The sequence below is a fragment of the Drosophila teissieri genome, chromosome X (genome assembly GCF_016746235.2).
Source record: "Drosophila teissieri strain GT53w chromosome X, Prin_Dtei_1.1, whole genome shotgun sequence".
Lineage (NCBI taxonomy): Eukaryota > Metazoa > Arthropoda > Insecta > Diptera > Drosophilidae > Drosophila > Drosophila teissieri.
Window position 1 is genome coordinate 17,547,776 of NC_053034.1, and position 23,321 is coordinate 17,571,096.

General features: G+C 46.1%; 2 protein-coding genes across 3 annotated transcripts in view; one reads left to right on the forward strand and one right to left on the reverse strand.

Annotated features, from left to right (window-relative positions):
- Positions 1 to 18,048, forward strand: part of LOC122623212 (tyramine beta-hydroxylase) — a 31,217-nt gene extending 13,169 nt beyond the window's left edge. For both annotated transcript variants that reach the window (XM_043802225.1, XM_043802224.1), the window contains exons 3-8: positions 12,863 to 13,221; positions 13,286 to 13,437; positions 13,496 to 13,887; positions 14,225 to 14,574; positions 14,661 to 14,848; positions 16,111 to 18,048. In XM_043802225.1, the coding sequence (XP_043658160.1) occupies positions 12,863 to 13,221; positions 13,286 to 13,437; positions 13,496 to 13,887; positions 14,225 to 14,574; positions 14,661 to 14,848; positions 16,111 to 16,414 (1,745 nt within the window). In that variant the 3' untranslated portion in view covers positions 16,415 to 18,048. The remainder of the gene's footprint in view (positions 1 to 12,862; positions 13,222 to 13,285; positions 13,438 to 13,495; positions 13,888 to 14,224; positions 14,575 to 14,660; positions 14,849 to 16,110) is intronic.
- On the reverse strand, positions 10,920 to 12,702 carry LOC122623213 (DM7 family protein GE17491-like). The gene has a single exon (XM_043802226.1). It carries the CDS (start codon positions 12,604 to 12,606, stop codon positions 11,038 to 11,040), a length of 1,569 nt encoding a protein of 522 aa, XP_043658161.1. The 5' UTR covers positions 12,607 to 12,702; the 3' UTR covers positions 10,920 to 11,037.
- Positions 18,049 to 23,321: the final 5,273 nt, after the last annotated feature.

The following is a 23,321-nucleotide window of genomic DNA, read 5'->3' on the forward strand; positions in this document are numbered from 1 at the left end:
GCCGTTACGCTGCTTGTTAACGCGTTGTTTTTGGCCCAGTTGCTCCTTCTGCTCCTGTTGTTGTGGTTGTTGTTGTGGTTGTAGTTGTTATTTGTGGGGCGTTGAAAAGCGTTTAATTAACTAACTACCCAGCATATAGCCGCGCTTAGTTTTCGGCAAATATTTGTTAATTCCCAAACCACTTGAGAGCGCTCGTTTTGGCCGCGCCTCAATTAGCGCGCCAAAGTAAATCTATTTTAAATTGATTTTCGTTGCCTGATTAAATTAGGTTCGTCCGTGCAGCGTTTGCTCAGAACCCCCCCTCCCCCCACCCCCTTCTATCCTTCCTGGGCTTGTCCTTGTGGTATATAATTTCATTTTTGAATCCATCCCCGCACAGCGCGCTCCCTTAGCCAATTACATAACGCTGGCGGGCTTCATTCCGTTCGCAAATGTTTCCATGTGGAACATTTCGCAACTCATTAAAGTCGACGAAGAGCGGGCAATGCTGCGCTGCGAAGAAACGCTATTCAAATCCATTATAATCGTCAATTTGGGGCAATTTCATGCTATTTTTGCGTATTTAGAATATAATTTATATATATTTTTATTTAGTTTTTAGGAACTATATATAGTATATATGAAAAATGTCAGTTATCTCTGTATGAAAGTATTTATCTTGTGCTCTTTGATCCGCTTTTTCTCTCAGTTGTCAGCATTAACAATTTGCGCGGATTTATTATGGCTTCAGCATATTCCATGCGAAATTCAAATTTCGCTTCTGTCTGTCATCTTTGCGCAGTGGTTGTGGTCCCAAATCCAAAGTCCATCCAAAAACCAACTCCAACTCCAACTGCAAACCCTAAAGCCAAATCCAAATCAAAATCCATGAAGCACTACTCCTTTGCCGATTTGGGTCAACTATGGTATGTGGCGCGGCGCACATTAAAAGGAAAACCATTTGGAAATCGGGAATCATCAGCCGATCCATCCGGCATCCCGCATCCTTCGTCCTGCATCCTTCATCCTGCATCCTTCATCCTTCATCCTTCATCCTGCATGCATCCTCCATTCAACAATCTCCATGCAGCCATTATCGCATCGCCGGGCGTTCGAGTGCGATGCATCAAGTGCCCAAGAGCCCAAGTGCCCAAGTGCCCGAGTGCCCAAAAGGGTCGTCCTGTCCAACATCGAAGAATGGAAAAAATTCCACATCGAGGGCGCTGCGATTAAGGGGCGTGGCCGAGCGCAGCGAGCAGTGAATATGGGCAGGAGTAAAAAGGAGTAAAGCCGAGCGATGGGGTACTTTCATTGAGTACTTTCCATTTGAAACTCATTAGTGAGAGTTCAGTTGGGCTGCAAATGTGGGAGTTGCCACGCGGAGGATGTGCAGGATGTGGAGGATGTGGAGAATGTGAAGAACGTTGTGGAATGTGACGGCAATGGGCGGTATTTTAGCCTGGGGGCGTGTCAATGTCTTCATTGCAGCCAAATTGAATCATACATACATATGTGCCTGTGTGTGTGTGTTGGCCATGTGCAGCAGCTGCACGTGTGTGTGTGTGTGTGAGCCATGCAAATGTTAAGCCATTATTAAGTCACCAAAGCGCTCGGCGAGGGGCGAGGGGCGCCTATATTGGTCAAGCCCCTGGTAGTTTTTCCGCTTTTGGCCTACATTTCATTAACAGCAGCGCATTAATTAGTGACTTGTTTTTCTTTTTTTTTTTTAATTGCTACCAGAGGTCTAATGATGACATTTTTAAATGGGAAAGAACACTGCAAGCCGAAGCTTTAATGCACTTCTTATTATGCAAACTGCATTGCAAACTCAAGTCCTTTGGTGTGAAGTTATAAGCCTTTTGTAATTGCATTTACCGCATCATAGGGATTCTAAATAATATGCTACTTAATATTTATTAACCGAATGAAATAGAATGTTATGCTGAAATATGATTAAATGCCAAACAATAATTCATCATGCTAGATCCCACAATTGTACTTTGCACACAGCATAGACATACATACATACATATATGAACTCATAATGCAAATGCACATGTGTATGTTAAAGTATTATATATGTAAATATGTTTAAGTAGAGGTATATGTATATATGCTTAGGTATAAGTGTGTGTATATACATATTTGTATATGTATTTGGCTCAGCCCTCGACCGTTGTACATTTAATTCAATTCAGTTACATTCCATACGTTCTCGTCCGTTTGTCTATTTTAATGTTTTTTCCTTTTTTTAATTTAAATTTCATTTCCATTTCTTGCTGCCACAGCCCCCAGGGGGGTGGCAGTTGCAAGGGACACAAAGGAGGGGTCAGAGGGAGGGGGAGGGGGACAGATGTGAATGGGCATGCTGCATTAGCACAAAGCCAACAACATCGGCAGACAACAGTTGCTGCTAAAATAATTCAGCCAGAGTTTGGACTTCATAAAGGGGCAAAAGTGGTGTTGGCGGACGACCACTTTCATATGCACACACACACACACCAAACACACACACACAAACGGCAGCATGAACAACACAACAAGCATACATGCATACATATACACGAGCACTGAGAAAAACTCTTTGGGTGATCGTTCATATTCATATTTGCTCATATTTGCGAATACATTTTTGATATTTTAAAACACATTAGGTGTACAATTTGTACTTTTTCCGGATTCCGAAATTTGTTAAATCAAAAATTGAATCAAAGGTTTAAACACTCTTTTAATTTATTTAACATTTATTTAATTCATTTAAAATATTAAATATTTATATTTGCATTGTGTCAACTCTTACAATTCTATTTGAATTATTGCAACATATAAACGAACTTGAAGTTTGTCACACTTTTCGCTGTGCACAGTTGAAAAGTATCTTGGAGATACTTTCTTGCCTCCTTCTTAGCCATGAATCCCCCCCCCTGTCCCCCTGTGCCCCTCCCCCCTGTGGCCCACTGTGGCTTTTGGCGCAGCAACCGCCACAATGTCATTAACCAAATGAATGGCTGACACTGCAGATTCGAATGACTGAGACTGCCGACGGATGCAGGGAAACGGGGGGAAGCTACAAAGGCAGCACGAGAGGGGGTAGCGGGGTGGCGGACTTGCTGGCCAAGTTAAGACTGTGACGTCCTTTTCTTGTGATTAAGTCGGTTGCCCACCAGTCATCCCATCACAGTCTCCCCTCTTCTTCCCCTCCTCATTCAAATCCCATTCCCCCGACCATTTGCCGTTTAGCCGTAGATTACCTAGTGACTTGTTTCCCTGACCTTTCTCTTGGCCTGGCCTAAACAAACCCAAAATAAAACAAGCAGTCAGTAGTCACTTCTCGTCAACGAAGCTGATACACTTTTGTAAGAATTCTGGAAATCAAGGGAATGGTTTTCAATGCAGATATACATACATATATGTTTGATTAAAAGACACTTTTATCTATAGTTTTGTAGAATTCTATAGCTATTTAGTTTTAAAGTGAATAGAATATAATATATTCTGAGCTTACGTTCCAACTCGAAAGCAAAAGCCCGAGAACTCCATCAGGAATAGAAGAGTATGTGGCAGCAGGAGCAGATTTCGTTTTGGCCAAGAGCCTTGGGCGATGGTCAAATGAGGCTCGCAGGAATGTTAGTGATGACAACAACTTAATGGAAATAGCTGCACATTTATAAGTGACAACTCTGCAGCTGTGTGCGTGCGTGTATCTCTGTGTGTGTGTGTGTGTCCGTCTGTATGTGAGAGTATCTGTATCTGCATCTGTATCTGTGGCGACGTGTGAGGCACGTTTGTGTTGGTGTAGCCAGGACCCTAAAGAACGTGTTATTTATGGTCAAGGCGTGGCAGACAAATGGCCGGCATATGCATAGCATGCTGAGATAGACACACACACACACACAGATACTCACACACGCATAAACAGAGACACACACACACACACGCACGCAGATGCCAAGTAATAACTAACGGTAAATTAGTTTGCAAACAGAGTGCAAAAAAGGCAGCAAAATAGCAAAAGGAAAATTGCCCAAAGATGAAACCTAATTTAGCCAGCACGCACACTCACCCACTCACTCACACACACACTTACACTCAGGCACACTGATAAGGCTTTCAGCCAAGGCAGCCACCAGCCCCTTGCCACGCCCCTTTTGCCCTTTTTTGGTGCCAAGCTAACGGGACAAGTGCCTTATGGCCAAGAACGTGAAGGGGACTTCAGATAGATCATAAAACCTGAATCAGTTGCGTGTACCGATTAACTCCCAGGAACTTGACTCTAGATCAGGAATCCGTGATTACAGCGAACATGTATTAAGTTTTATCAATGAATATACTTATCACTGTGGAAGTGAGCGAAACAACTGAACTAAAAGCCATTTGTTTGTGGAGCAGTTGGCATATGGAAGCCCAACATATTTCCTCTTTCATTGGATCTTTCCTCTCTGCCACTCGATATTCCGATCACCTTAGCTGGTTTTTCCTCGGTTTTTCCCTTTGCTTCTCCGCCGATTTAGTTATCTTTTTTTTTGCTGCAGCTGCTGGCATCAAATAACCAAATGAAAACATGGTCCTTGCTCCTTGCTCCTTGGTCCTTCGTCGCAGGACAATTTCGCAGCTGCACTCGTTTGGACATCGCTTGTTGTCCATTGCCGTTGCACTGGGTATTTTTTACCACATAAATTGGTTGTTTTGTTGCGGACGCAAACTTTGCCAATGACGAACAACTATTTACGGAAAAAAATCAAGAGCTAGGATAAAGTTTCGCAATTCATTATTACCAACAGATCAGAAAGTTGATAGTTTCATTTAATTTGCGCAACTAACCTTTGTGCGACTTTTTCAAAGGGCGAATACAAACAAATTAGGTGAGCATAAAAGGTAAAGGTAATATATTTCAATGGAATTCCCTGTTTTTCAGCTTATATATATTATATATTATTAGGTGTTTGGAATTTCATTCTATTTAAGTGAAGACTGAAGCTGAAACGGCTCAAATTGCTGGGTATTTCTAGCATTGATCATACTCTACTCCTTTTTTTTTGTTTTATTTTTTTTTTGGTTTATCAATTTTGTTTAGGACTGTGGCTTTGCAGCTTCGCTTTTGGGCCGTTTTTGCAGCTTTGGGCCTGTTTTTTTGCCAACTGGCAGTGTGTGTGGCCACACATGTACCACCCCCTCAGCCCACTCCCCTTATCCCCCCCATCCCCCCCTGTGGACCACTGTGCGGTGCGTGGTCAGCTTTATTAGGTTCAAGTTGCATGGCCAACTTTGGGCTATTCCCGCTGTTTTGCGTGTGCCTTTTAATTTATTTATCAGAGGCCGCAGTCGCAGCCGCAGTTCTGGACCTTCCCCCTCCCTTTTTTTTTGCTGTGGTTTATGCTGGTTTCGGTTTCGGTTTTGGTTTTGGTTTTCCCTCTTTTTCCCACTTTTTTTCCATAGCGTCATTTGGCCAAAAACGTGGCCGTGGCAATTTGGCGGCTTTGTTATTTATGCAACAGCCTGCGGCCGTTTACATTCACGTGCGTTTTGGCCACGTTTCTCCCGCCACCTTCTCACATATGCAGCTCCCGGTTTTCCGTTTACCCATTTTTACGTTTTCCCGCTTTCCCGCTTTTCCGCTTTTCGCTTCCCCACATTGGATGCCAAATGTCGCCTTTGGGGGCCATCCATATGCCACGCGAAGTGCACACAAAAATGCTAACTAAATTAACGCGTAAAATACGCTTCCTGTTTTATGTCCATTTCCCCTTTATGCTCGAAGTTAAGCTGGTAAAACTTGTCAGCTGCTGGAAAGTGACAAACTTAAAGGCTTACTGGCACTTCGAAAGCAAAACAGTGATGCTAATCCACCTGTTAAACAAGAGCAGCCTCATTCTTCGGATATAATATAGATAATATTGCCAAACTTAGGGCCTTGGCCAAGTGTAGTTTCTCTGGGCTTTTGACTAGTTGGACAGTTGGCCATTTAACTTGGCTTCGAGATGTTGGGCAAAAGTGCGATGCCGACATTGGCATTAATTCACTGCCATTTAGCCCACAGCCTTTTCTTCGCCAGCAAAAAAAGTGGAAAAATAAGCAAACTAAACAGCGCTCCCCGGAGACATTAACGATTCATAGGCCCGCCGCTGGACATCCTAATGGATTATCGACTTGAGGGCGTCATTACTCAATGTGTCACGCCAGTTGCCCAACAGCCTCCCGCCGCCTCCATGTGTAGGTGGCACTTTAACACACCTTTCCCAGGATCGGTGGTCATCATCATCGCTGGGGAGTCGTCGTCGAAAGGTGGCGCAAAGTGGTGGCCATCAATAAGCCGAATGATAAAGTAAACGTGCGCTCATTTGTGCCAGACAATGTGCGAATTTGGCGCGATTCGCAAAATATATATATATATTTTAATAACAAAATTGTCAATATTAAGCTAGCATTTTTGAAAGAAACAAACTGCAGGTTCTTTGTTTCCACTTGATGTAAAACGAATGTGTACCAAAAGCTATTATCACCCAGGAGTTTTTGTGTGCGTCGATGTAAAAGGCAGTCTATTAAAATGCCAACATACATGTGTCTGCGTGTGTGTATATATGTGCATGTGTGTGTGTGAGCGTGTAGACAGTACATCCAATAAATCCTCAATAATTTATATTGAGCCGCCGCCGCATTTCTGAGGGCTTCGCCAACGGAATGGAATGTATGTATGTGGCTTGTCTAAGCGAAAGCGAAATTTGCTCGAATATTTGTCTCAATCAAAGAGGAGGCGCGACCATGTCCCACAATCCCTGGCAGAAGTCGACCGAAGGATACTCATTACTCAGCAAGCGCAAGCCCAGAAAAGTAGGCAACACTTTTTGTAAACTTCGCTTAAGCTATTTAAACATCATGCGGCTGCATATGTAACATATATATCTTCAAAAGCTGACCAGGGATAATGGATAATGGATACTGGTGCTTTGACGGTTGCGAAGTGCTCATGAGCAGTGATTGCCTAAGCCAGAGTCCATCTTTATGATGAGCCAATGTCCTGGACAACAGGGCAATCGAAGTGGACAGCTGAGGGCGCCGATAATGATAAGTGATAAGAGTAACAGGAGTAACAGGAGCAGCGGGAACAACAAGAACGGCAAACCGACTGGCATCCGCAAGAGGAATCCAATAAAGTGTTAAGTGGGGCAGCCAAAAAGGGGCGGAGAAGGAGGGGGGAGGGGGAGAAAGTCCGGGGAAAGCACGAACATTTCATTCCCCAGATGCTTTTGCGTCACTTGAGCGGCAATTTGAATGAGCGAATGGGAATCGGAATGCGAACGGAAGAGGGGCAGGGAAGGGGTAAGGAAAACGCTGGAAATGCGACAAATAAGAGGGAGGGGAGGGGAGGGGCTGGTTAAAACGATGGGCGACCAAAGCCCAGCTAAATCGTCCTCGGGCCAAACCAATTGACGATTTGTGCATATAACATTATTATAATGACATCATCCCAGAGCGCCTTTGGCAGCCCAACGTCCGAATGCAAAAAGTACACTGCGCGCAAAGCTTTTGGCTGCCAAGTGAAAGGTGGCCCATAAAATATGGAATATGCATATGTATGCAACGAAATATACAAAGAAGTGAAGTTGTGTTGTAAAAGGAGTCGCGCTTAGAATTTAGCATTTCCATTGCCTATTTGTCTATTTCCCTTTTAAAGACAGTAGAATTTAGCACTTCTAATGGCTTTCCATATTAAAGACAGTAAGAGAGTAAACGATTTTCAATCAATTTGAGAGTCCACTACGCTTTGTCGCAGTGTAGTGCTGGGAAGCACTTCGGCATGTTCGATGGGCGGCTGGATCTGCGAGAATCCACAGTGACTGGTGACTGGTGGGTGGTGGGGTGTGGGTGGTGGGTGGCAAGCAATTGGACATGCCTTCAAGTGCCGTTCGCATCGCAACCCATCGCATCGCATCGCATCCAGTAAATAATAAGAAAATTCCTGTGCGCCTTGGCATTTCCGCCACGCCAACATCCTCATCGTGCCCGTCATCTCAACTCAGCACATCTCATCGCAACTCGACTGAACTCAACTCATCTCATCTCATCTCATCAGTCCGGAGACACAAAACTATGCGGCGCAGTCCCAAGGAGCCGCCGCAGTTTAGCCCCCCCTTCCCCTCCTGAAAGGAGAGGAAACGGAATGAGTGGTGCGTCAAAATGGCATTTCAAGTTCAAGCGGATTGGAAAAATCGAAAAAGTTTTCGATTGGATAAGGTTCGAACCAGACAACACACAACGCAGTCGAGCAAATGCAATAAACTTCAAGTTTATTAAATTTTATCACACTTATGCGCGTGCCACCGACTTACACACATACAAATATGCACATATGTACGAGTATGTGTGGCCATTGGCAATTGTTCGCCGGGAATCAAATTGCCAAAAGATCGAAGAGAAAGTGTAAATTCCGATGGCGGCGCCCAATCACTGCCAAATCAAATCAACTCGGCCAGCTCCACCAACTGAATCTACAATGAACGCGCACCCACCAGCAACCCAATCCAGTCGAGAAAGTGAAAGTAGCGATACAAATTGAATTACTTAGGTAGATATGGATATTTGGGCCAGTGAAACGCGACTATTATGGCCAAACTCACGGGGAATCCCAATGAGCTGTGGCTCAAGGCTGCTGACTTCATCACAGAACGAAGTTCCTGTAATTGCTTCTAGTTTTTAAACGAATTCCTCTAATAATTTGAGGATCAACGAGCCAATTATGAGTTGAAACCATTTCCCACGGAATTTTCGGAACTCGATTCCCTCGCAAAAATGGCAAAATGGCAAATGGTGGGAACGTAACTGCGAAACCGATTTGTTTCGTATTACCAAACTTTCACCGGAAAAGAAAGCAGGGGTGGCTGGGGTTTTCCAGTTCCGCTTCGTTGGGGTCCTTGCGGTTGGGCCAATGTATCTGTAGCTGTAGTTGTAACTGTATCTATAGGTGTATTTGTATCTGTATCTGTATCCGTAGCTGTATCTGTAGCTGTATCTGTATCCGTAGCTATAGCTGTATCTGTATCTGTAGCTGTAGCTCTATCTGTACTAGTAGCCGTATCTGTATCTGTATTTGTATCTCTAGCAGTAGCCGTATCTGTATCTGTATCTGCATCTGTATCTGTGTTCGCTTACGTGTCCGTGCGCCTTGTAAAAGTGAAGTGAGACATATGTACAGTAACAAATCAATTTTAGTGGCAAACACAGACGCTGGTTTAAGGTGCGGAAAGGGGCAAGTGGAAAGTGGAAATTGGGTGGCCAATTGGTGGACTGTGTTGGCTGTTGGTGGCTGGTGACTGGTGGCCAAACTCGTTTTTGGGGGCATATTACTTCCGCCGAACTTGATTGAACTGCTCTGCCACGGACTGCGGACTGCGAGCGAGCTGAAAGCGAAATTCATCAACGCACCACTGCCCGCAGTCCCATGCCCGCCTTCCCCTTCACTCCCCCTCACTCCCCTTCACCCCCTTGCCGCCCGCACCCATGTCAGAAGGCCCCGCACCGCCCCCCTGGTGCCGTGTAGAAAAAACCACGGACCCCTGTCACTTTTGATTGTAATCGAGTGTTTTTATTGTCGCTCTCGCTCGCGCTGTGCCACTGCCTTCTGTGTCTTCATCTAGGTACACTGCAAGAAACAGCCAGCTAAATCGCTGTTTGCAGTGTTCCGTTTTAATTGAGTGTCTGATATAAAATCGTGATTTATTTGAGCTTCAATCTAAGGTATATTTGCCAAGTTCTGTAGCACAATTATAATGTTTTTCCTTTAGTAAGAAATCGTTGTCCATTTCAATGACTGAATATGTGAATATGCATATTTATGCAACGAAATATACATTTTATAAATGATTTTCTTTTTTTCCAATATTTTTTGATGTATTTGCGCCATGGCGAACGGTTTGATATACTTTACGAACTGCCCTGCAAAGCCACATTCACATCCGCATCCAGAGTCCTGGCCATGGTCCTCATCCTCATCCTCGTCCTTGTTCCTCTCGTTCCCGTCCACATCCACATCCACAGTCGCATCCTCATCCGCATCCTCGTCCTCATCGCTCTCGTCGTCGTCCTCGATCTCGGCGTATGTTTGCCAATTGGATTTGACATTTTATTGGGTTTTCCTTCGCTCTCGTTACTGCCGCTCCACTGGATGCACGATTGCTGTTCCTGTTGTTCCTGTTGTTGCTGTTGTTGCTGTTGTTGCTGTTGTTGTTGTTGCTGTTGATATTGTTGCCGTAATTGATGTGCCTGATGTGCTGCCGTTTCGACCAAGTCGCTGCCAACATAAATCCACGCTGTCCCCATGCCCCGCACTTCATGGCTGCCCTGGCTGCTGGGTGGCTTACCAGGACATCGCGAGTTACTCAGTTACTCAGTTGCTGAACTCCCGAGTTCCTGGGGGTTACGAGCACATGGGTTTATGGACTGGACAGTGGATAAATTGGAGTCGCGTGGCTCGCTTTTATTTGGGTAATTAGTACAAGGCAACTTGATTATCGCGCCATCTCCACGGATTTCGTTGCCCAGTTGCCCAGCAGCCCAGTTGCCCAGTTGCCCAAGAATTGGTAACCAAAGCAGTGTAGCCGACTTAATAGCCGGCTATAACTCCGCCTGTCGCTGGATGCTGGATGCTGGAATGTCCGCAAGGACTAACAGGTCGGATAACACTGACAGCATCGGTTCCCGCGGGAAATTCCCAGTTGGCAGCTCGCAGCTGGGCCCTTCAATCTCTGGTGGCCTAATTAATAAATTGAACCAGGGTCCTTCCACAGGGTGTTGGTATCTAACCAACCATTCATTTGGGCGGCAATTTGAAGCTTAATTATAGCAATTCATAAACAACCACCTCAGAAATGCAATCAAAGTAAAGGAAAAGAATCCTTGTAATATTCACAATGGATAAACCAACTGAAAAAAGAGAAAGTCTCCAACTTTAATAGCTAATTTCGATCGGAATCAAACATTTTCAGCTGTGAGCTGTAAGTGCCACTCGATTGGTAATTTCATTACAACTTCTACATCGAGCTCTGGCATTGCATATCTGAAACACTACTTCCTTTCGAGCATGCCGCACCCGAAGCAGGTGCCAAATGGCTGGCGCAGGGCCAGCATGCGATTGCGATCCATGCGATAGATGTGATCCTGTATCAGCTGGTCGGTGTGGCTGCGGATCTGGCTGCGATCCTCGAGCACCTGGCGCAGCTGATCCAAGGCGCGTGCACCATCGCCTCCGGGCAGTGCCTCCAGTGCCTCCTCCTTGGCCAGCAGACTCATCTCGGCGGTGCCCATATCGGCCATGGCCTCGGCCATCAGATCAATGTCGCTGTCAACTTTGAAGCACGAAAGATACTTCTTCTCCACCTCCGGTTTCGATTCCACCTTCGGAAGAGTGTCAGTGGCTTTCTTGGCCTCATCCTTGGTGGCCTTCAGCACGCATCCCTTCTCACTGGCCCTCTGGTAGCTCGCCAAGGAGTAAGCACCCCTCGGAGGCGTCGGGTGCTCTGTTTCCAAGACCAAGAAGCCCTGGGTAATGGGAAAGGGGGCCCTCTTAGGCTCTACAGACTTAAGTGATCCCTCTGCACCTTCGGCGGGCTTCTGCTCGCCCTTCAGTGGAGTTTCCTTCATCGAATCAAGAGCACCCAGGACGAGGGCGATCTTGCCCACGAACAGCGGTGGTGTGATGGCCAGGTTGTGCTGCGGCTGCGGAGGGCCGAAGTGACCGATGTGCTCCACGAACCACAGCTCCGAGAGACTGGCCGGCTTGAAGACGCAGCCGGCTTCGAATCCCCGGGGCAAGAAACGCCGGGGCAGAAAGATGGGGCGATTGACGCCCTCACAGGTGGGGAAGACCTCGCTGGGCAGCTCGAACTTGGGGCACTCCTCGTCGCCCATGGTGGCGAGTGCCACGGCGGGCACGTGCGGATGCTTCACGGTGGACAGCATGGCCACCGTCAGGCTGCGCTGCTGCAGCAGGAGCATGTGGACATGGGACAGATCCGGGGTGTAAATGTTGTACTGCACCGGGACAGGGCGAAAGGGATAGGGCGACGGTGGAGTCGGTGGAGCCGGCAAGTTGTATGCTATCGACAAGGAGCAGTCATTGTTTAGCATTACTTCCTTTGACGGTTGGTCCTGGCTGGGCGGGAACTCGCCCACGTTGTCCAGGTAACTCTCGACCTCCGAAGGCAGCTGGACATGCAGGCTGCGCAGGCCGACGAACAGCGGCGGCGTTTGACCCTTGTGACCCTTGGCACCCGCGGCCATCAGGCCGATGGGATAGGAACGCCGTGGCAGGACACCCGGGCCAAAAACGCCTCCGGCTTCGAAGCCCATGGGCAACATCACCGTGGGCAAGAAGACGATCTTGTCCAGCGGAGCCTCGCCCGGGAACAGGGAAGCCGGCACCTCGAAGCAGGGCGTCTGGAAGCCCTCGAAGTAGTCGGCTGCCTGCTTGTCGTGCTTGTGGACATCGAGGTAGAGCCGGGCCACCACGATTCGGTTGGGGCTCTGGTAGAACATCTTCGGCATGACCAGGTGGAACAGATAGGGCAAGTACGTGGGCTTCTTCAAGGCCACCACCTGGTTCTCATCGCGATGCACCGCCTGCATTTGCAGCATTTTCGGTTGAGTTTAAACAAATTTCTATATTTACGCCCGCGCAGGAACTTATTTTCTATTCACTGGTTAACAACAAAATTTTCACAGTTCCTGATGTGACAGCTGTGTTTGAATTGTACGATTTTACAAAAGCAGGGAAGATCAACACGAAATATTAAAGGAACTTGATACCATAAAAGATTTCCTGTGCTCCTGTTTCTTCTTAGAATATGACCTTGAATATGAACTTGAAATAAAGTATCACTTCTTCTTGCAGGACTGTCGGACACCAAGCTGCACGAGATCTACCTGGACGACAAGGAGATCAAGCTGAGCTGGATGGTGGACTGGTACAAGCAGGAGGTGCTCTTCCACCTGCAGAACGCCTTCAACGAGCAGCACCGCTGGTTCTATCTGGGATTCTCGAAGCGCGGCAGCCTGGCGGATGCGGACATTTGCTTCTTCGAGAACCAGAACGGCTTCTTCAACGCGGTCACCGACACGTACACCAGTCCGGATGGCCAGTGGGTGCGGCGGGACTACCAGCAGGACTGCGAGGTCTTCAAGATGGACGAGTTCACGCTGGCCTTCCGGCGCAAGTTCGACACCTGCGACCCCTTGGATCTGCGACTTCATGTGAGTGGAGCGTCGTCGGGCGGTCGGAGATCCATTTCCACATTTCAATGTGCGTACTTTGCAGGAGGGCACCATGTACGTGGTGTGGGCACGTGGCGAAACGGAACTGGCCCTGGAGGATCACCAGTTCGCCCTGCCCAACGTGACGGCTCCGCACGAGGCGGGTGTCAAGATGCTGCAGCTGCTCCGCGCGGACAAGATACTGATACCCGAGACGTAAGTTGTGGTTGTGATAACAGAACTTGACTTGCTTAACCACTTGATGACCCTCCAGCGAGCTGGACCACATGGAGATCACGCTGCAGGAGGCGCCGATTCCCAGCCAGGAGACCACCTACTGGTGTCACGTGCAGCGACTGGAGGGCAATCTCCGGCGGCGCCATCACATCGTGCAGTTCGAGCCGCTCATCCGGACGCCGGGCATCGTGCACCACATGGAGGTGTTCCACTGCGAGGCCGGCGAGCACGAGGAGATTCCCCTGTACAACGGCGACTGCGAGCAGATGCCGCCACGGGCCAAGGTCTGCTCCAAGGTGATGGTCCTGTGGGCCATGGGCGCCGGCACCTTCACCTATCCCCCGGAAGCTGGGCTGCCCATCGGCGGACCCGGCTTCAATCCCTACGTTCGCCTGGAGGTTCACTTCAATAATCCGGAGAAGCAGTCTGGTGAGTGGTGGCTGGTGGGTGGTGGGTCGCGATGGAAGTGGGTGGTCCAAAGAGGATTACCCCGAATCGATTTGGTTAAGTGATGGGCTGCCTCGCTTTTGTTTGAAGGAACGAAGCTTGGCTTATCAATCGATTCATAATACATTTCTTTGGCGATATGAAGCAAACTGGAACGATGTTTTGAGCAACAGCTTCAGTTAACTTAAATTAAACTACACATTTTGACAAGCAACAAAAATGTAATACTTACAACTAGTCGTATGCGCAATATGGGCACCAATATTAAGCATCCGCCCCATTGTCTGGCTGGCAATTCCCATTCCCATTCCCATTGCAGGCCTGGTGGACAACTCCGGCTTCCGCATCAAGATGTCGAAGACACTGCGCCAGTACGACGCCGCCGTCATGGAACTGGGTCTGGAGTACACCGACAAGATGGCCATTCCGCCCGGCCAGACCGCCTTCCCGCTCAGCGGCTACTGTGTGGCGGACTGCACGCGGGCCGCCCTGCCGGCGACGGGCATCATCATCTTTGGCTCCCAGCTGCACACCCATCTGCGTGGCGTCCGCGTCCTCACCCGCCACTTCCGCGGCGAGCAGGAGCTGCGCGAGGTGAACCGCGACGACTTCTACTCGAATCACTTCCAGGAGATGCGCACCCTGCACTACAAGCCACGTGTCCTGCCCGTAAGATCCTTTAACTAGATGATACTTTCCATTTGAGAATGAACTTTGAAGTGAGCATCTGCATTCGACCATTGGTTTTCTTGCAGGGCGACGCTCTGGTGACCACTTGCTACTACAACACCAAGGAGGACAAGACCGCCGCCCTCGGCGGCTTCTCCATCAGCGACGAGATGTGCGTCAACTACATCCACTACTATCCGGCCACCAAGCTGGAGGTCTGCAAGAGCTCCGTGTCCGAGGAGACGCTCGAGAACTACTTCATCTACATGAAGCGGTGAGCTGTGGCTTTTCTTGCTTTTCTTATGCATCTAATAGATCTGTTATCTAGTTATGCAAGTAGAAGTAGTTAAGTAGATACTATATCTCACATCTGTAGCCATCCGTTGAGGTGATGAGCTATTTTCCGTAGCTTGTTTGAACTGGGATTGATCGATGTGACGGCAGCCGAAAACCCTTTGATTTGCAAAAGTGCTGCAGGCAGGCGGAATGCCTGACTTGCTCACTCCCTGTTTTGACTTATCCTTATTATCCTTCTTTTTTGTGTGTTTTCCTTTTTCGTTTTTTGTTTTCTTTGCTGCCCTGCCTTTATTCAACAATTATAACGCCCATGCACATTCGTGGCATTCTATCCATCCGTCCCGCGGGCGTTTTGCGGCGTTAATGGAAGAAATATTTTTTAATCTACGCAGCGAAGGCGACGACAGGCGACGTCACAATGCCGCCAGTGGCGGGTATCCAACGGGGGCTCAAGGGTAACGCCAAGGGGAACGGTGAGGGGAAGGGTGAGGGGAAGGGTGCGCGGTGGCATTGTGGGTTTTCATTAAGGGGGCTCTTCCGCTCGGCTCCTTCTGCATCAAAGGCAAACTTTTCGGCATTCCCTTTCGAGGCTCGATTCCTTCGGCGCATTCATAACGGCGAAATGCTCTTTGTTCGCCTCCCGTGGCCACGCCCCCTGACCTTCACCGCCCTTTTCCTTTCGCTCGCGCCCAGAAAGGTGTTCGCTAATTGCCAACTTTAAGCAGTTGAGCATCGGTTGATGGCGAAGTTTACATTAGATTAGGGCCACCGCATCGCGGAAACTTGGAATGCGGCATGCGGCGTGGAGCATTGTGTTCAGCCATATCCGCATCCACATCCGCATCCAGCAGGTGGGAGTGGGAAGTGGAAATTGCCGGCGAAAGTTTAAGTTATAGCTGCGGTCATACTTGGGCGCTCATTAGTTGTTTAGCCTAAGCTCAAGTGATCACATAAACATAGTACTAAAGGCACACTAATAAAGAATTAAATTAATTAAAATTAATTTATTGTTTAAATCCGATTTTGAAGGCAATCACTTAGGTTTCAACTAGTTTATTTATTTATGAGCATTCAAACCTAACCAACTGATTGTATATGTGATGAGCTGGGTGCAGAAAAGTTAGGAACTATTCTATAACATAGAATCCTAAGATGAACTCAGTAACATAGAGCTCATATGTATATAAGTACTACATAGTTATATATAACTAAGTTATATTTGTGTGCGTTTGCTTGCAGCACGGAGCATCAGCACGGCGTGCATCTGAATGGAGCCAGGTCGTCCAACTACCGGAGCATCGAGTGGAGCCAGCCGCGGATCGATCAGCTGTACACCATGTACATGCAGGAGCCGCTGAGCATGCAGTGCAACAGGTCCGATGGCACCCGCTTCGAGGGGCGGGCCAGCTGGGAGGGCGTGGCCGCGACGCCCGTGCAAATCCGCATACCCATCCACCGCAAGCTGTGCCCCAACTACAATCCGCTGTGGCTGAAGCCACTGGAGAAGGGCGAGTGCGATTTGCTGGGGGAGTGCATCTATTAGGCGCCGCACATTGGGCATTAGGCGAATGGGGGCGTGGCATAGCACACACTCGCACTCCCACTTCCACTCCCTCTCACACACAGACACACATGCAGCACATGCACACATACAGCACAGGCACACATACAGCACATTATGGATAATACAAGGATTTCGATTTCAACAGTCGCCTATCCAGAAGCTAAACAGGACAACTTTTACTTTGAAAGTTTAACTCATGAATACTCTGGAATACTTTGAGCACTTTTATTTTGCAGAAACAGCTGGAAAATAGCTGGCAAATAGATTTAACTCAATTTTAAAACGCGATTTTACCCCCATTTGGTTAGTTAATTAAGTAAAATTGCGTTTATTTGCAAAGAACGAACTAAATGCAAGCAATTAGCGAAATGTTTTGCTTTGAAGTTGGCAACAGAAATCAGAGGTAACACTGTAACGTGCTTAACCCTGAAGGCTTTTTCCGCCTTATGGAGGCTCGACTGTAGTCGCTTTGTATTTACCCTTTCATGGTCATTAGCATTATCATCGCCCCTTTTTTGTAAGCTTCTCTGTGTGTGTTTGTGGGTGTGGGTGTGGGAGGGTGTGGGTGTGTGCGTGTTTGCAAGGGCAACAGGGCAAAACAAATGTTTTCACTCTTTAAATAACTAATGCATTTACCAATCCCGCCCATGCCGTACACCCTTTTCCATTCACTTTCGCCTTTGCTCTCGCCTTTGACTTTGTGTGTGCCCTTTGCCCGTGTTGTTTTGGCCAGCCTTTGAAATTCGCCGACTGACAGCGCCGCCAGGCTAAAACGTTTAATACAAAACAGCTTACAAAGCAGGGCCCACACACACACACACACATATATATATAGGCAGAGAAACTCACACACACACATTCAAGCGCACTGAACTTGGCTGAGACGAAACTGTAGCATACTTCGCAGCGCCAGCTGAAAAATTAAATGGCCAACTGACTGAATGAAACGGAACGTACTTAAGCGGACAAACTGGCCGGAAACAAGAAGGCCAAGAAACGGAGGGGGGAGGGGGGGGGGCTACTCTCACTGTTTATACAATATAAATGAGCAAACTTTTGATGCAACCCGACGTTGCCAAGTCTAATTACCAAGAAGCTCGAGGAAAAACGGCAGGCGAAGAGGCGGACAAAAATCTGAAGAAAAAAAGCAAGGAAATAAATTGGTATGGGATCTTATTGGAAACGTGGAAAGTTGGCAGAGAGGGGAGAGGGGGAAGGGGGGATCATGGGACATGGTAGATGGGCTACCAGCAGCCAGGAGCTTACCACATGCACCCGTGTGTTTCTTTAACAAAAGGACCATCTCCCCCCTCGCCCCCTTGCACCCCCTTTGAATCCAACTCCATCAGTCCTTCAATCATTTCTTACTTTTCACTACCGTTTTCCTATCGACACAAATGCACCCACACACACATACACATCCACACACACGCACCACACACACACCCACATACATTTGAGTAAACATGTAATGGATACGTTTAAGTGTAGCCAACATACATATGTAAGATGTGATAATTGTTCTATGGCTATAAATGAAGTATATATACACATGAATATATAAACTATGTAGATGAAATATTTATAAAAAACAGAAACCAAGCGAAAGCGAAACCAAAAAAAAAGTAAAACGTATAATTATCTAATAAAAACTGACCACCATACCAGAACCAAGTCATTCTTATTATTTACTCCACGGGGGAAATCGAATGAAAATTGTTGCGATGCATTGCACCAATGTTTATGCAACACTTAGCAAGTACTTAATGAAACGCTAAATATTTATCAATTAATTACACTGACGGATATTGTAATTCGCATGAATCGAACGAGTCTCCTTTAATTTGTTTCATTTTTTTATTTTTTTAAATTTTTTTCATTTTTTCACCTGATAGAATGGCGGAAATCCGAGAGTGTTTGATATTGTTCGAGGACTTAATCCCCGCCAGTAATGGACTCTCGTTTCTCATTGTCCTTATTGGGCACTTTTGATCCTTCGACGCGTCGACTGACAAGCGGCCATTTTAATTGATTTTTCAGTTTTATGCACAATTTTTGTGTGACCAGCGCCAAAAGGGGCAAGGACGTGGCGATGGGGAGCCATGAGCGTATTAAAAACGCTGCAATCCAATTAAAAGTTTTTAACGAAACAACAAATATTTTAATATTCATTGGCGCCCGTCGCCCCCACACACACAACCAAAAATATTGCGGGGCGTGGCAAGGAGGAGCCCAACTACATTACAGCAACCAAATAGCTGCACCGAGAACAAATCATGTGAATTGCGATCAATTAAAAGTTTTTGATTTCTCACATTTCTACAACATTGCACATTTTGTCAAATCTGTTTGCGTGATTTGCATTGTCAAGCGAACAACAAGAGCTTCCATTCCATTAGCATTATAACATCAGACATGGAAGCCTTCAAGCAAATGACAGACTTCCCACACACACACACACGTACGCACACACGTACGCACCACGCTTTTCCACTCGCTGCCAGCGGAAAATCTAGCGAAAATAAGGGGAAAAGTCAAACAGAATGAGCGATAAGAATGAACATCGCAGGAAGGGCGAAGAAATGGCACAATCGAATATGTGTGCAGTTGTATTCCCGAAATATTATAATAAATTATTAATAAAATATTAAATAAATTTGTAATTTGACACACCTTACTTTGTACGCATATTTTGTAGTCTCCATACTTTCAGGCATTTAGGGCCGCGAAAGTAATACACATTTTGCATAATGCTCCTGGTAGCTCAGCGACCTTTTCTTCTTCGGGGGCCAGCGCCTTACGGAGTGGAGGGGTGTGGTGTCAGTCAGCGGCAGATTCCCGATTCGTGACCGAGAAAAGTCAAGTGGTCGCGGCAAACGCGGCAAGTGCGGCAAATGCGGCAAACGCGGCATACGCGGCGTATGCGTAACGCAGCCGAACGTAATGGCATACGTGAAGGCATCGCGCTCCGCATCTTCTGCGTGTGACTGTGTGTGTGTGTGTGTGTGTGTGTGTGCGTAATCGCTTTTTTCGGTCTGTTGTCATTGCATTTTCACGCTCGCACACACACACAGCACACACACCCACACCCACACACACACAGCACACAGAGGAGCAGAACATTTAATCAAGCCAACCTTCATCGTGACCGCCTTGTTCCGCTTAGTGGTAGTACAGTGAAGCACAGACACAAGCACAGCTTTAATACAACTTAAACAAATAATAAAGAAATAATAATTAAACAAATAATAATTAAACAAATATTAAATTAAACAAATAATAATTAAACAAAAATTATATTAAACAAATAATAATTAAACAAATATTAAATAAAACAAATAATAATTAAACAAATAATAGTTAAACAAATAATAATTCAACAAATATTAAATTAAACAAATAATAATTAAACAAATAATAGCTAAACAAATAATAATTCAACAAATAATAGTTCAACAAATAATAATTAAACAAATAATATTTAAGCAAATAATAATTAAACGAATAATATTGAAGCAAATAATAATTAAACAAATAATAAATCAATTAAATTTATTAATAATCCAAAATCATAGTAGCAAGGCGCAAGTAACTAATTCAATGATTAATTCTATAGTCAACTCACTTCAGCTTGAGTTTGCTTTCTGTGTGAAGTGAAGTTTTGAGAGGTTGCACTGTGTGGGTTGGGGCAACGCTTGAGGCATCCGTTGGGGCACTGGGGCTGAGGCGCAGATCCGGATTTTGGGGCCCGTGCAGCATCCTTACTGCCATCGGCATTTCCATACCCAAACCCATACCCATTTCCATACCCATACCCATTTCCATACCCATTCCCATTGGCAGTTTCAGCCGCAGACACATTCTGCTAAAACATTTATCTGCGGCCCAATCGGTGGCGTGTGTGAACGAGTTCTTCTGGAAGGGCGGGCGAGGCTGTGGCACCAAATTTAATGTCACAAACTTTTGATGTGTTCTAATTTATATACAAACAGGCAGATAGACAGATAGACAGATGGACAGACAGACGAGAGCGCGACTTGTGGGGAATTCGCTGATACCCTTTGAAGGGGTATTGTTGTGCAGGCCAAGCAAGATGCTACACAAGATGCTGAGCACAAAACTCACTTGATATAAGATATAAATAATAATAATAATAATAAATAATGGCACATGCATAAGCACTTGTTTGATTTCGAGGCATTTGAGGGTATAGTACATATAAGTAGCGGCAAAGAACGAAGGTCTTCACAATTAGCCACCTCCGTGCCCCGGAATCGTTAAGGTAAATTTGTTTTCACGCTTGATGGCGAATTGTGCGACCTTCTTGATCTTTGCACACACGCACACACACTCCCCTTCCCCCCTCCCCGCGCCTCATCACCGTTTTTTAGCCTGACTTTGCCACTCTCACATGAACCCCGCCCCCCGAAAAAATTCGCCAGCGAGCGGTGTTCTTGTTAATATTTCATATGTCATCGCAAGGAGCCGCAGCAACACCACTTTGGCTCTCTTTTATTTTAAATTTTTTTAAATTCTTTTACATTTTCCTTGTTTTCTTCTTTTTCCCTTTTCTTTTGCCAGCCGTCATCCTCAGGATGCGCACATTCCACACGCCCACATTTTTGGCATTTTCCTGTAAGCGGCCACAACTCTTAAATCGCTTGCGTTAAAAAATTTGATTATGTGACATTTTCGTTCAGCTTTTGTGGAAACATAAAACGCATATAAGCAAAAAGCAAAAAAAAAAAGAAAAAGGGCAAATTAAATTTGTACACAGATTCACTTTGTTTCATTTATTTCATTTACTTCTTTTGTTTTTCATTTTGTATTTCGTGTTTCGCTGTCGTGGTGGCTGATGTTGTTGCTGTTGCTGTTGCTGTTACTGTTGTTGTCATTGCAGGACGAACAGGCGAAGGACCTCCGCACAGATCCTGTGGTAATTTCATTGCCTTTTATGACGGCTTTTCCGCATTTTCGGCATCAAGAAGGGAATAAAGTCAGTTATGGCGAATTGATCAACGTGCAGACACCCAGTGTGTCCTCATTTCGCCTATTTAATGTAGTTAGTTAACACAGTTGTAATTTAAAAACAGGAGTACGGCTCCTTGATAAGCGATGTCCAGTTTGGAGGACCTAAAGCCGATTCTTGCCGGGTGTTGTCAACCATTATAGGATCGTACTCTGAAGGATCCACGGTGGCTTGTGCCGTGAGGTGTACCTGGATCAGGAACACGTACAGCAGATATACTATCCCAAGAGCCGAGATGAAAGTTGCGTGCATTCTGGAACGCCAACTGAGTGAATCTGTTCATATGATCAGCTTGTTCATGAAAGGGAAGCAATTGTGTTTTTATTGGGGAGAGAGCTTTCGTCTATGTCTCTGGAGTCTGCTTGCTTAGTCTCAACTTTCTAGCTTTTATAGTTCCTGAGATCTCAGCGTTCATACGGACGGACAGACGGACGGACAGAAGGACAGACGGACAGACAGACGGACAGACAGACGGACAGACGGACATGGCCAGATCGACTCGGCTATTGATTCTGATCAAGAATATATATACTTTATATGGTCGGAAACGCTTCCTTCTGTCTGTTACATACTTTTCAACGACTCTAGTATACCCTTTTACTCTACGAGTAACGGGTATAAATATATGCACGGAAAATACTTCTTGACAATCACTACATTTGCATTTGGAATCTAGGGAGAATGTGCAGTTTAAACTTATTGTGCGTATGTTTTGGAACATTTTCCATTTAACCCATGAACTGAGATAATTTACTTAACAGACGACTGCGAAGACCACTCAATAAACATATTCTGCAATTATTACTACTATTTTCAATGTTACTATTAGCATTTGAGATCAATGGTGAGTACTTATTTCGTCTGTTTTTTGGCATTTGACGGCTAAAATCAGCTGAAATCAACTGAAATCGGATCAAATCGGCTTAAATGCTGGGGCGGTAAGGGGCGTGGCAGCGGGATGAGACTTTGGAGACCAATTTGTTAAATTTTTTTGCTTGTTTGCCGCTTTGTTTTATGCATAATTTATGCAAAACAACCAAGCACAAATTGACATTAATCAGTATGCTTTATTGACTCACCCGTGGTGAGTCCTGCCCGCACTGGTCGCAGGACTTTTGCCAGGATAAGCCCTCGAGTTCGCAGCCATTGGTGGAATGTCAAGTCGAGATAAAACGCCACTCATGGCCGCTGACATTTCTGGTGTTCTAGCGTGCTCTCCGCTCTGCACCGACCCAACATTCCTATTACTTAATCAAGAAATTCCTTTTGCCTTTCGCCTTTCTCCTTTCTCCTCTTCCTTTTGCCTTTGACTTTGCTTTTTAGCCCAATACGCCCAGCGTTAATGGCCTTTGTGGCCTTTGCCATTCGCGGCCAAAAGGGCATCTTCAATTGCTTTCTTATTCGAAATGTACTATGTACATATATGTATGTGCATCGTTTGTCAAGTAAACATACACACAGGGTACATACTGTACATCAACTGTACATCAGGTGTATCCGCCAAAGTCATATGTTACAGAATGATGAAAAGCGCTAAAATGAAGGGTATTCCAGGTTCGATGCTGAGTTTATGCCGTTGGCCGTCCGTCCTTCTTTTGTTTTGTTGATAATGAAAGTGACTTGACATTCCGCTCCCTTGTGGCGTCCAGTTGTATTCGCTGGCCCGGTGACCTCCCCCCCCCCACGACCCACCCACTTTTGGGTCACCAGCAGGAATTCGCAATAAACGTGGCCACTGGACGGGATGTGCCAACGCTCGTTTGGCTGCCACTAGGCAGAGGTATATTAGCGCCAGGAACAGCTGGAGGTTTCATCTCAGCTGTACCCTATCTGTATACCACTTTTAAAAGCTGAATA

Excerpts from the sequence above, each read along its gene's own strand:
- LOC122623213 (XM_043802226.1), bottom strand. The coding sequence starts at position 12,606 with ATGCTGCAAATGCAGGCGGTGCATCGCGATGAGAACCAGGTGGTGGCC.